The sequence below is a fragment of the Lepidochelys kempii genome, chromosome 10, assembly GCF_965140265.1.
Source record: "Lepidochelys kempii isolate rLepKem1 chromosome 10, rLepKem1.hap2, whole genome shotgun sequence".
NCBI classification, from domain to species: domain Eukaryota; kingdom Metazoa; phylum Chordata; order Testudines; family Cheloniidae; genus Lepidochelys; species Lepidochelys kempii.
Window position 1 is genome coordinate 44,666,595 of NC_133265.1, and position 13,584 is coordinate 44,680,178.

Genomic DNA, 13,584 nt, shown 5'->3' on the forward strand with positions numbered 1-13,584 from the left:
TTTCAGCATGTATAGAATGAGAACCACTTACCACCTCAGAGAGCCAGGGTTATTTTTACACTGCTCTGTGGGGAGAGGGGCTTGGCTCCCTGGATCTTCCATCAAGCCTGCCTGCTGCTTGCAGAACAAATGGCCTTCATGCATAATGCATATTGCTATTCCAACTGTGGATATGTTTGGTCCCAGATATAGTCTAGACTGCCTGTCTCAATCCGGGGGCTGGTGATCTTAGGGCTGGTAAAAGGTGCTCGATTGGAATTTCTGAGACAGAAACCTGCTCTGACCACAGGGCAGGTGCAGCCTGGACAGTAGCTGTACAAGTTTGCATGGTTACAGAATTGAGATTCAGTTCTTATCTGGACAGGAACAACAGCACGGTGCTCTAGACAGCCCTCCTGTTGTCTGGCCACTGATAGCGCATTCAGGCTTGGTGATTTTTAGCTCTGAGCCCTCTATCAGCTGTCCTACAGGAGCTTCCATTTGTAAAAATTGACAATAGGTGGGACGTTGCATTGAGTTGTTCCAGCAATAGGTCTCTGCAGGGCGATGTGACTGGGCAGTAAATACAGGTACAGACAGTAGGTAAAATCAATCTTGCCTGGCTGGTTCCTGGCTGCCTGCCCCAAGGGACTTGTGCTTTTGATTCCAGCCTAACACTGCAGTGTTGTGTTGGGGCATCGCTCCAACAGATGGGACTGCTCCCGTGGCGTGTGGTGCTGGCGTGGGGTGGCTGCAGCGGTGCAGATTAGGATCAAGGCTCTAATGGAACTGGCTGCTCAAGAGGCAGAAACATTTCATAGACTATCAGGGTTGGAAGGGACCTCAGGAGGTCATCTAGTCCAGCCCCCTGCTCAAAGCAGGACCAATCCCCAACTAAATCATCCCAGCCAGGGCTTTGTCAAGTCTGACCTTAAAAACCCTCTGAGATGGAGATTCCACCACCTCCCTAGGTAACCCATTCCAGTGCTTCACCACCCTCCTAGTGAAAGTGTTTCCGAATATCCAACCTAGGACACCCCCCCCCTCAACTTGGTGCTTGTTCTGTTATCTGCCACCACTGAGAACAGCCAAGCTCCATCCTCTTTGGACCCCCCCTTCAGGTAGCTATCAAATATCCTGCTGGAATAGTACCTCTGCTGGCTCAGGACAGGTGGGGGAGCCCAGTTAGCTAGCACTGGGGCAAATGGAAAATCCAGCAGAGAGATGTAGGGTCCATTACCTCTTAGTGGGGGCAGTCTTTTGGCACTCCCCTAAAATGGTGCTGTGCAGAGTGGGCTGAGCAGAGCACTGTAGCTTGTGATAATGGGCAAGACCTGCATGGTGCAGGGAACTCTGGACTCCAAAGGCAGCAGGGCCCTGCTACGAGGCCAGAACAACAAGGCTCCTGAGGGGCCGGAGCCTATCTGCAATGGACCCAGTAACCCACTGATATTAGTATTGGGCAGCCCCAGATTTTAGCTTACCAGGCTGTAGCTCACAGGTGACTTACCTGCTTATGGGGGTTCCAGGTGCAGGTGATCCCCTGGGTCCTGGCAGACAGCAACTTCGTGCGAAGCCCATCCCAACGTCTTGATCCCAGTAAGACGGTCTTCGTGGGGGCCCTGCATGGGATGTTGAACGCAGAGGCCCTAGCAGCCATCATGAATGACCTATTTGGAGGGGTGGTCTATGCTGGTATCGACACGGACAAGCACAAGTATCCTATTGGTAAGTGTGAGCCCTGCAGGCCTTGCATCACCTCGAGCTGCATGTAAACATCCCCTTGACACTTCTTCTGGCAGGGCCCTGCCCACTCTGAGGGGCAGAGAGCAGACCAGCCACTCTGCAAACCAGGAGTTCCCTTGCCCCAATGACTGGAGTGCACAGGGGGAGGGAAGAAGGTGAAAAAGACTATCTGGTTTACAAGGGCAGAGTCCCAGGCAGTGTATGAATAAGTGCAGCCCAGTTCCCAGAGTGTCAGGTATGTGGCTAGGAAAGCTGGTGGGACCCATGACAGGCCTGCAGCCCCTAACAAAAGGGCTGTTCTAAGCAGTGTCCGTCCTCTTACCTGGGAGGGAGGATTCTTACTGTACTCCTCTGCTTCCTGTGACTAATCTCAACTCGTCCACCACAGTGGACAAGTCACTCTTCAAGCAGCACTTGGTTGATGCTGCTTAGGGCTGATGGAATGAATTGCACTATTAGCCCCAGGGGTCTCTGTCTCCTGGGAAAAGGCATTTCTTTGGGCTGAGGTCCACAGCACTATTACAGTGGGCAGTGTAGGCGGCTGGGGGCAGAACCAGTCCTGGCTGTCAGAATGCCCCATCTCCTGGTGGTCCCTCCAGTGTTCTGCCTCCCGCTGTCCTCCCTGTTGCAGTTCCAGACATTACAATAGCTGGTTCCCAGCTGAGTCCTGGGGCTACGTTTACCCTTCGGGAGATGGTCCCTTCAGCTCTGCTCCCACTGCGAAGATGTTGGCAGTGGCTGGTTTCATGCCAGACTGAGGGAGCAAGGCTGGCTGAGAACCTGTGGCCGAAGGAAGTCTGTCTTCTGCTCCCCCTATTGCTGGGGAGCTCAGCCAGCTCAGTGACTAGGACACAGTATGCCCCCCAGCCCTGGGCAGGAAAGGAGGCAGGGCTGGAATAGAACTGACTCCAAGGCAGGTGGCTCCACCTCCAGGAGGGGAGTGATGCCAGAAGGGCAGCACGACAGGTGGAAGATGGCACCTAAATCCCTATGGCTCACACCAGTATCCTCACCTCTGACTGCAGAGCTCAGCCACTCCCTCTTCTCTGCAGGTCATGTATGGACGGACATTGCTAGTGCAGTAAGGGGCCTTCACACCCAGCTCCCTCCCCCTTGGACAGCCCCCTTTGATCCCTGCTTGTATCTGAGACCTCCAAACAGTCCTACCTGCCCTTGTGGATTCCATGCATAAAGGTGTTGAGCTTCTGGGGAGCCTTTCATTGACACCCCACCAGGGCTGGCCCATGTTGGGGAGGGGAGACTAAGCTTTCAGCCTCTGAGATCACTAGCCATGGGAAGTGTTTTTGGAGCAAACCAAGCACAGTCTTGTTCACCTGTGAAGCTGGATTATGGGGACAAACTCAAAGTGGAAATGTATGATCAAACCAGGGCTGGATTCCCACCTTCATGGGGTGCAGCAGGCAGATCACACCTGGTCTTTTCTTTTTGCATTGGACCTGCTGCTTGAACTAGGTGTGCAGGGACACGGAGTTATTCCTCTGAGGAGAAGGGCCAGCAGCCTGAACCAGAGTTTGTGAATCAAGTAGTAAAATAGTTTTAAACTGGGGATGACTGTCAAGCAAGAGTGTACAGAGTATTGTGAACTACACCTGGAATCTGCAGCAGCACTAGAGAAGATAGCTTTCAGTCCTCTGTCTCAGAAGGTGTGTAGGAATGGCAGGAAATCCCTGTCCCAGTCCCCACACTGGGAAGTGTGGGCTGTCGTTCCCAGCTGCCAGTGTGGAGCACGGTGCCCTAGAGTCCTGGCTTTCTCCAGCTTCTGTTTAGGGTTGCCATGCCTCACCACAACCTCCACCTCCTACCCCAGCACATGGCTATCAGGTGATGAGTAGCAGCTTGGATGTGGAGGAACCAGCAGGCAGTAAAGGGCTGCTAGGCCCACCATTTCTTCTACCCCAAGGTTGCATTCTGTAGGGATTGAAGGATTCTCAGTGTGCACCAGTCAGTTTGTCCTGGGATCACCACCAGAGATGTGCCTATTTCCATGGACTCTTATCTGAAAGTGGCCTCCTTGCTTTACTGACCCTTCACCAGCCAAGTCCTGACAGGTCTCATCTCAGCCCCTTCTTCCACCATGGGAGCTGTCAAGCAGCATCAGGCCAACAAGAATAAAGAACTGAGCTGTCTGTCCCTCTCTGGTCTCCTGCATGCTCTCACAAGCAGTGTTACCATGGCTGTATGGCCTCTCTCGACCTATAAATCACATGGCCTGAGGGGGTCTCACCAGCAAAAGTGGGATTCAAATCTGTTTCATGCTGGTATATTGGGCTTTGGTCTTTGGTCTTTGATCAGGGGCTCACATACGAGTTCCCAACTGTCTTAGTGATTACAATGAGAAGTGTTATAGAAAGCTGAGGCTATTCAGAGTAATCGGAAAAGGCAATTTCCAATCCTGACTCCTGCCAGACTCATAGAGGAATTCAGGACACATGGCAAGCTGAAGCCATCCGTGAACTAGAACAGGAGAAAATACCTATTTACAAGTGTTAACTAGAACAAGTGCCAGGTCAGTAGTTGCCCTTTGATGCCAGGCTCTCTTTGACAGCAAAAAGCCTACCTATAGCTTTGATCAAATGAGGTCTGTGGTCACTGTCCAGAGGAGGCACTTGCTGGGATTGGGCAAGAATTTCAGAGCCAGCTTTGTCCCAGCCCCAGTCTCCACAACCCATGGAAACATTATGACATGAATGAAATCAGCCATTGTAGACTTCAGATGAGAGCATTACAACCCACTCCCCATGCTGTTCCCAGTTTCTGTATATCTGAGATAAGTAGAACAAGACCCTGTCTGAAACATCTAAGTTCCTAATGAAAGCTTATCTTCAGAGCATTCCCATTTTACTATCTGACAACTTACATGTTGCAGACAAATAAAACCATCTTCTTTTCCTAACTTTGATCTTGCATGTGCTCCCAGGGACTCTCCCCAGCATCATAGTGGCAGTAACATTGGCTTTAGGAAGAAGGAAATTCATTTTGCTGGTCATGGACAGTGTTTCTGATCAGGGGTCTCTATTGAGGAAAGCTGAAGCAAACACAGTGGAATGGTTCCTGGAGTATCTTGAATTCGGGACAAACGCATGGTACTGAGGGGAATTCCATTACAGGATTCCTCTTCAGTTCAGGCCTGTAAGTACAAGCACTCCTCTCAAAGAACGTGAACAAGATTAAGATGGCCACAATGAAAAACAAAAGGCCAGTCTGTGTGGTGCATCTACTGGGAAATCTGATCTTGTGTTGCCATGGCCCATAGGGCTTGCTATGGATATGAGTTGTCCAAGCAAAATAGCAAATCTGAATACATGAGACTTTACCAAACAGCCATATTAGCCATCAGTACATAAATTCACCAAGTTCTGCATGTTGGTCATCCCGTTTTCGCCAACACCACATCCTTTCTTTTGGCAGAACACTGCTCCTTGCCTTAGTGCACCCATGGAGACTTGTGTAGAAAAAACCCTTGTTTTGGATCATCCTGTTTCCTATCCTGGAGGCACACTATGAAAATCCCATTGTAATGAATCCATGGACCTGAGCTCAGACTGGGGAAATATATGCATGTATGTCTGAACTTTCTTCATGGATCTAGCCCACTCTGGAGACAAATGGATCATCCAGCATAGATGGAAACTTGACATCCAAGTATTTGGGTTTGTCACTAGGTAGAACTTACCCTGCAGTAGAAATTCTTTCTCAGAGCACAGTTAGGCTTGGCAGGACATGATTTTTATTTTTTCTCTAATTTTGACAGAATAGTAATGGGCATTTATCAATTTTAAATTTTCAGTTGTGAAAGGAGGGGTCAGACAATTAACAGATGCTGAGTTTCAAAAAGTTAAAGCTTTAGAATTGTCAACGTCACTTGTCAAACATACAACGTAAATACCCTTAAATCAAACTCCTTCTCAAACTGTTCCTTATTATGCATGTCTGTAAATCCATGGTTAACGTTGGAAATGTTATTTCCTCATTTTGTGTGTGCAGTGAAATCACTGACAGACATTTACTGATAACCATGCATGAACTTGGAAGGGTTTGATTAACACACCTAGGTCAGAAAAATAGACACAAGACTGCTTCTGCAGCCATGATCATTCAGCTGGAAGGAACTCCAGGAGGCAGGGTATCCTGACTGCTAGTGACTGGTCTGCTTCTGTCCCCAAGCAGGCAGTGTACCCAGTGTATCCCCCCTGCAGAACCAACACTGGAATGGACTTTACCATAAACCACATTGAACTCCTATGCTATGCTTCCATGTGTTCCCACAAGTGTGGGAGTTGGGGAGGCATAGCCACAAAGCCTTGATATTCTTTTGATGGAACATGGTTTGATTGCCTCATACTAGGAGAATTAGGCTAGCTGCCTTGGTAGCTTTTCCTCAGGCCTGAAAGAGCAGAGCCTGGAGAAGCTGCAGTTCAGTTTTTTGGGTGGTTCTGGGGTTGGGTTGGTGGCAGCTCACCCTGAAGATTTTCCACCAGCTTCTGAATAGTTTCCTCTTAGTGTTGCACTAATGGTCTGGCTCATTTCAGGATCTGGCCGAGTTACCTTTAACAACCAGCGCAGTTATCTGAAGGCAGTCAGCGCTGCATTCGTGGAGATCAAAACCACCAAGTTTACTAAAAAGGTAAGTGGGGGGTCAGTAGGAGAGGTTCTGCTAGGGCTACCTGGCCTGGTGGGCAAATGGCACAAGGCTCTACCTCTGGACACACTGTCTGAACACCACTAGTCTGCTGGCTACCTATAGCCCAGCCTCAGGCCATCTGTCTGCAGAGGAAACCAAACCAGGACACCACCAGCTCCATGCTGTAGAGTCAGTCCAGTCTGTTCCTTGGCCTCATCCCCTGTAACAGTCCTGTCCAGAGGTCTGGCTGGGATCCTCCCAGGGGTTGCTGATGCCTGTCACCAGCAGGTGGTGATGGGGTGGAAAGGACGAGCAGTGTTTGGGCCTGCCTCTGCTCCTATCCCACATGGCAGCTTGCTCACCTAGCAATCAAGCTGGGCTTTGGGGTCCTGAGAATGAGTTCCTTTTAGGCTACAGGATATAGCTGTGACTGCACCATCATTAGGGGGCCAGTCCACACCCCAAGCATGCTGGGAACACTGACTCTAGGTCCTCTGCTGTCAGGCTCAGCTCTTGAAGGGCTCCTTGTGGCTGGCGGTGTCTGCACTCCAGCCCAACTCCAGAGGTGGTGGTCAGTGCTCCAGCGCCAATACAAGCCCTGGGCTGTCTTCACTAAGAAGTGGCTGAGGCTGGGTCAGGGTTTCCCTGCCTAATGACCAGTCCTGAGCGTTCCAGCTGGAGCCGGATGAGACCAGTAAATCTGCCTGTGCCAGGGATGCTGGGTCCACGAGTGGCGGGGAGATATCTGAGAGGCCATGCTCCTGGAAATGCCCCATCAGTGCTGCTCCAGATAAGCCCTTTCAGGAGTGCTAGCGAGAGAGCAAACAACCATGAGGGCGGAGAGTGACCACCAGAAATGCCATCCCTATGTCCATCCATGGGAGTCCCTCTGGAGTGGGAAAACTACTCTGGGGTTGGTTCTAACTGCAAGGACCCAGGTTGCTCACTCATCTGGCATGGGGTAAATGGGACTGTGCTGGCTGCCCTGCTGTGGGTGGGTGCCAGTAACTGTCTCTAGGAGCTGGGCACATTTGGCAGGTGGGGCGCTAAGCAGTCCTTCACCCCACCCCTCACAGCCCTACTCACTCCCTCAGGCTGTCACCCTGCCTCCTGTTAGACAGTAGGGGTGCTCAGCCTGTGCTGAGAGCTCTGGCCCAGGGACGAGCCAAAGCTGTCTGGAGTGGGGAGGGGACCCTGTAGCTGGGACCGATGGGAAGTGGCTCCAGGCCTGACTGAGGCAGATGGGCTAGTAGTGGTGGCCCAAGAGGTTTCCCACTCAAACGGCTGCAGTCTGCCCTGCCTCCAGAGATACCTTTGGCGTGTCCCAGGACACCTGCCGGGGGCCTCCTGCCCCCTCTTAGCTGGCCCCTGTTATGAGGGGAGCACAGCCTGTCCTCCGGTGCCACCCACACTGCTGCAGCGTGGCATGTACCCTCAAGGCTCATCTGGCCACTTCCTCTCATCTCTGGGGTGGGTGGTGAACCTGAGAGCTGGGTGATCAGGCAGATTTCCCCCTCTGCAAGCAGCTAGTATCATATCCATGGACCCTGCACTAGAGTAGCCACTCCCCATGGTCCTGGGGAGCAAGCATCTCCAGAGACCATTGGGCAGCAACAGTGAAGTGGCTGTGGTCTGAAAGTGTTGGAGTAGGACATGTCCACTCTCAGGTGTGGCCTGGTATGCAGGTGGTGAATGCAGTGGACACCAGCCAGTCTCTCTTTTTTTTCTTGGGACAGGCCCACTGACTTGGACAGGGGTTGCAGAGAAAGATAGAGGCTTTGCCCCCTGTAAATGGGGTTTCTGGGACTCTCCATACAGCAGTCTGGGAATCATAGAATCATAGAATATCAGGGTTGGAAGGGACCCCAGAAGGTCATTAGTCCAACCCCCTGCTCGAAGCAGGACCAATTCCCAGTTAAATCATCCCGCCCCCAGCTTGTGTTACAGGATGGGCCTTGGTTGTGTTGCCCAAACCTGATTGTTACTGGCCTCTCTGAAGGTCAAGAGCTTGCCGGGTGCTGAGCTGTGCATGAGACCCCTTCAGTTTGTCCCTGGGGCCAGCAGTGTGGGGTGGTTTGGGTCCTTTAACTCTGCCCAGGGAAGAGCAACTCCAGCCCCCTGCTGCAACTGATTGGGTACTCTCTGTAGGGGAGCTGCTTGCTGCTCCTGGACTGTCTGCCCCAGTCAGCCCAACAGGGAAATGCTCCCCCAGTCCAGTCTGGGTGGGCTTCTGGACAAGTGATGGTTATTTCTCTGATCACCCTGGGGCCCCAAGAGCTGAACTTGGGTGGCCTGTTTGCTGAGGACAACCTCTCATCACCCCTGGTCTGAGCTTGTCTGGAAATAGTGCTGAGAACTGAAGCCCCCAGAGGCTTGCCATGCGTGCTGTCCCACAATGCACATAACCACCCCAAGCATGGCATTGCCTAAACAGTCACCCTCTCTGCACAGCTGCTGCTGCACCACCACAGGCCCAGCCAGAGCAGAGCTGCTCCTGACCTGACCCACCCGGTATTCTGACTTCAGGCTGATTGACTCTCCTTGCTCTTGTGCAGGTTCAGATTGACCCATATCTAGAAGATTCCATGTGTCAAGTCTGCAGTGCCCAGCCAGGTCCCTTCTTCTGCAGAGACCAGGTAACGCTGCCTTCACTGGGGATTATCCCTTACCAGCCAGCTGTGCTCAATCCAGGAGCAGGAATTTCACATGCAGCATGTCCTTGAGGAGTAGACCATGCTCTGTCCCCAGAGCTCCTGGGCAGTAGTGACAAAGGGGCACACAGAGGGTACTAGCATACTTAGTGTTTTTAGAAGTCTGCTACAGAATACGCATTGGCACTGGGAATGCTTGTTATCTCACTCCTGGTCAGGTGCCTCAGACAGCCCCCCTGGGGGATCCAGATGCCTTCCCAGCCTGCATAGCTAAGGACACTAGCCAGTGCTCGGGGATGGGGATGAATATGCACTTAGGGGCAGGAAAGCCCCTTGGTATAGCACATTGGGGCAGGCAAGGTGCCATCTCTTGTTCCTCATTCTGCATGAAAATCCTGAGTTTACTGACACTGGCCCTGGCAGGGTTAGTGTTGCAGCAGAAGAGCAAGCCTTGGGTGGAGGTAATAACTAGGCTGATTGCACAGTATGATCATGGCCACTTAACACCAACTCCTGGGAGCGTTTGGTGTGCAGGTAGCGAGGGACTGTAGACTGGAGCCCTACAGCCTGCTGCATCTGGCTCAAAGCCAGATAAAATGGCCTGCTGAGCTAAATCAGTGGGGTATTTTGAGGTCTGATCTGCAAGCCACCAGGGCTAGAAACAGACATAAGCTACCTGCATGTGAGGGCTAAAACCATATCTGTATTGAAGTGGGGTCTGGAGGCGAGAAGCAAGCTGGGAACAGGGAGGGGCCTTAATGCAGGGCAGTCTGTCATGTTTGGTGTCTCAAGACCCTCATAGTTGCACAGACTGAAACGTTTCCAGAGTGAAAAGCTCAGCCAGGAAATGTCTTTCTGGCCCCTTCATCTGGGGGATCCAGCAGCCAGGTGCCACCGCTGACCTAAACTGAGTGATGACAGATTTGTAAGGTTGATGCAAAAACATAGTTAATTTCACTGTTTGACTGGGATGCCAGTACTCCCCTGGAAGGAACAACTCACCTGTGGTAGAAGAGGGATCAAGCTGACTTGAGCTTACTAGGAGAGGGAACCATAGTCTAGAAACACTGATCTACAAGCCTTGTGCAACATGTCACTAACACCTACTGTAACGCTATGAAATAGGCATGGCCAGTGCTGCAAGCTGCAGTCCATGGGTGTAGGAATGCATGGGTGCTTGGGGGTGCTTTACACCCCTGAATTAAGGAGTGCACTCATAAGAGGTTGGAAAAGAGAAGCTCGTCTCTCCTTTTATTGAAAGGGGACAGATTTCGTTAGTGAATGGAACTACTATACTCAGGAAAGCTGAATTCAGCAGTTAATGTACTATAGCCCTCTCTAAGTAATACAGCTCCGCCATGTAAAGGTTTCCTGACCAGTGTACTTCCCGAAGCAGGACTCTTGGACCAGGGAGAAGACTTGGTCTCTGGGTTTTTTGAAACAAGTCTACTTTAAACCCTCATTTAAATACTACCAATGCAAGGGGCCAGCATAATGACCCTGGAGACTGATGTTCCCTCGCTACATGTGCACTGAGGCAGCATCACAATGTTCCCTCTCACTGTGCCCTTCTGAAACTGAGCATGGATTGAGCAGAGACTGAATTCCCTCAGGAGCAAAGGACTCTTCTGTTGACACCAAAGAGATGAGTGCAGATGCTGGATCACTCCTGGCATGCTCAAATTAACTGGTCTCTAGAGGCAAGACTGCTTATCCCATAAGCCAGTCTCTCCTTTCAGGAGAGACTCGGTTGCTTGCAGCAGTCTTCCCCCAGCTTTGCCATGAGCCCCTTCAGTAATCCCTGCCCATCTCTTCCCATAGGTCTGCTTCAAATACTTCTGTCGCTCCTGCTGGCACTGGCAACATTCCATGGAGGTCCTGCGTCACCACCGCCCGCTGATGCGCAACCAGAAGAACAGAGACTCCAGCTAGAGAGGCAGCAGATGCATCAGGAGCTGCCGCAGTTGCAGGAGAAAGTTCTTTTGTTAACCTGCCAAGTGGAGAGAGCACGAGCGTGCCTGCCAGTGCCAGACCCAGACTGGGAACGCGCTTCCTGAGGACTAATGGGGAAATCTTACATTCACGTTTGCACTTGCTGGTCTTTATTTGTTTCTGCACTAATGCACAGTGAATTTTGTCGGGTTTTGTTTGGGGTTTTTTTGAGGGGGGAGGGCCCCTCAAATGATTCTGCAGTTCCCAGACTTTGGTTCCTCATTTGCTGACAAGAAGCAAAAAGGGCCATGTTTTGAGAAGGTGTCTATGCAGATGCCTTCACCTTGGTTTTTTATTTATTAAAGGCGCTTTTTTACATTCCTTGCAATACTGATGGTAATAATGCAGGTCTCATTGGCTCCATTTTTTTGCAGTTGCCATACAGTGCCTTTCCATTCATTTAACCCCCATCTGAACGGCATAAACTGAATGTTCAGCTGGTGTTTTTTACTGTAACAACAAAGGAGACTTTGCTCTTCATTTAAACCAAATCATATTTCATATTTTACGCTCGAGGGTTTTTACCAGTTCCTTTTTACACTCTTAAAACGGTTTTTAAGTCGTTTGAAACAAGAATTTTTCTTTCCTGGCAGCTTTTAACATTATTGCAATTTGTGTCTGGGGCTGCTGGTTAGAAGACAAGTTTCACAGTTGTGAATCAAGGGGGTTTGCAACGAGAAAAGGACAGGATTTTTGGATTTGAAACTGGACCGGATAAACGATCTCTGAGCTGCTGTATATAGTTTTAAATAGTTTGTTGCACTTTTTTAAGTTGCACTTAAGGGGGGTTGATAGAGGGTTTTTAATCACAAAGTCACAGGACTTAATTTTTTTTTGTAACTGAGCTAAAAAAGGGCTGCATCTTGGTGGGCAGACAAAGGTTCATAGGAGCCCTTTCTCTTAGAGGGGACAAGTCCCTTTCCCTTTGTTTAAGAAATGTAAAAGCAACAGTGCAGTCAACTGAAATGCTGCTGGGATCTCTGAACTTTATAATTTATTTTTTACTTTCCCCTCTATTGGAAGCTGTGTGCCAAAGAACCAGTGTCATATTTTTTCCCTTTTTCCTGCTGAGCTGATGTTGCATTGTTGCATATCCCAGCTGCTCTTTGTGGGGTTTTTGTGAAGCTGTGTGTGAAGTCTCTACCTCATTGTAGTATATGCAGGCAAGACTGCACTCTCCTACAGATGTGTGGAGTAAGCTGTGGTGTAGTTTTTGGCACATAATAAACACGTTGCAGCAGTTCTTAGTCTGTCTCTTTAATGGGGATGTGCAGGGAGGTGGAAGGAGCTGCATAGGAGAGCACTGGGGAAACAGATTCCCTGTTGAACAGCAGTTGTGTGCACAGGGAGGGCAGCAGGGGTTACTAGGGCTCCAGCGAGAGGGCGGTACGAGGGTCCCACCGACAGCAATGGAGGCTCCACCACCCATGGCCCATGCCCCGGAGTGTGTGTGGAGAAGGACTGTCGGGCATGGCGGGGGACCACAGCATGCCCCTGCTTGCTCTTGTGACAGTGTTTGGCCCTGCTGAGCCTCGCGACTCCCTGGGTTTTCGGACCCCTGGGTGGACTGCTGGAGCTGCTCGACCTCACATGGCGGAGATCTCGGCCGGCTGGCCCCACGGTGCGGAGGGCCGGGCATGTGCCCAGCTGCCCCCCCAAGGAGGGAAGTCCCAATCGGCCCCAGGGTCGGGGGACGCAAAGGGGAAGAGGGACCCAATCCGCCTGAACGCCAGACGCCCCTGCGGTCGGGGCGCTGGCCTGTGAAGGGCCCTTCCTGTCGCGAGCATGAGCACCACATCGATCGGAAGGCGAGAGAGGAGCGCCCCCTCCCCCCCCGCTGGGGGCACTGATAGTTGGAGTTCGCATCCAAGCCACCGGGCCTGCACCAGGGGTGCGAGGGGATGACGGGGTCCCCGGAGGCAGAGCCGGAAAAGGGGGGGGCCACAGAGGGCCAGGGGCTGCCCCACCTGCCAAGGTGCCCCTTCCCCCCCTTGCAAGATCGGGTACAACGTGCAGATTGGTCCCCGAGGCTCATCTCTGGTTCTCACAGGTCCTGAAAAACCTGTCCTCATAAATCTCCTCGCGCCTGTCAGAATGAACTAGTCGAAAAATCCAACCGCCGTTTTAGTGGAACCAATCTGAAAACCTATCCGACCTTGCGGTTCCCTCGGTCAGCCAAGGGGACCTTTGGCGACCCCATCTGGACATCCGTGAGACTGCCGGCCATCAGGTCAACCCATTACTTTGAATGGGGTTGGCCTGATGGCTGAGCAGGGACTTAGAAATTTTTTCAGCCTTTTCATCGGGGGTGGCCTGGAGGGGACTTAGAAATGAAGGCCTTGTCTGCACTAAAGTAGTAGGAAAAAACCTGCAGGCTGTTTCTGTCATAGGTGCTTCTACTGGAATAGCTTATTCTGGTTCAGTAAAGCTAACTAAGCTACACTGCTATACAGTACCTTATGCTAGTACAGCAGCATAATAGAGGCCTGGCCTAGACCTAGGGTGTGTTGACCTGGCTACATCTCCCATGGTGTAAGACTTCTACATACTGAGAGAAGTAGTTGAGCTGACTAA

The 13,584-nt window shown here is 51.3% G+C and overlaps 1 protein-coding gene across 5 annotated transcripts in view; it reads left to right on the forward strand.

The window, feature by feature from the left end:
• The window catches only part of CPEB1 (cytoplasmic polyadenylation element binding protein 1), a 78,430-nt gene extending 66,180 nt beyond the window's left edge, over nucleotides 1–12,250 (forward strand). For all 5 annotated transcript variants that reach the window (XM_073363185.1, XM_073363186.1, XM_073363187.1 and 2 more), the window contains 4 exons: nucleotides 1,509–1,707; nucleotides 6,276–6,370; nucleotides 8,923–9,003; nucleotides 10,840–12,250. In XM_073363185.1, coding sequence (XP_073219286.1) covers nucleotides 1,509–1,707; nucleotides 6,276–6,370; nucleotides 8,923–9,003; nucleotides 10,840–10,950 — 486 coding nt within the window. In that variant the 3' untranslated portion in view covers nucleotides 10,951–12,250. The remainder of the gene's footprint in view (nucleotides 1–1,508; nucleotides 1,708–6,275; nucleotides 6,371–8,922; nucleotides 9,004–10,839) is intronic.
• Nucleotides 12,251–13,584: the final 1,334 nt, after the last annotated feature.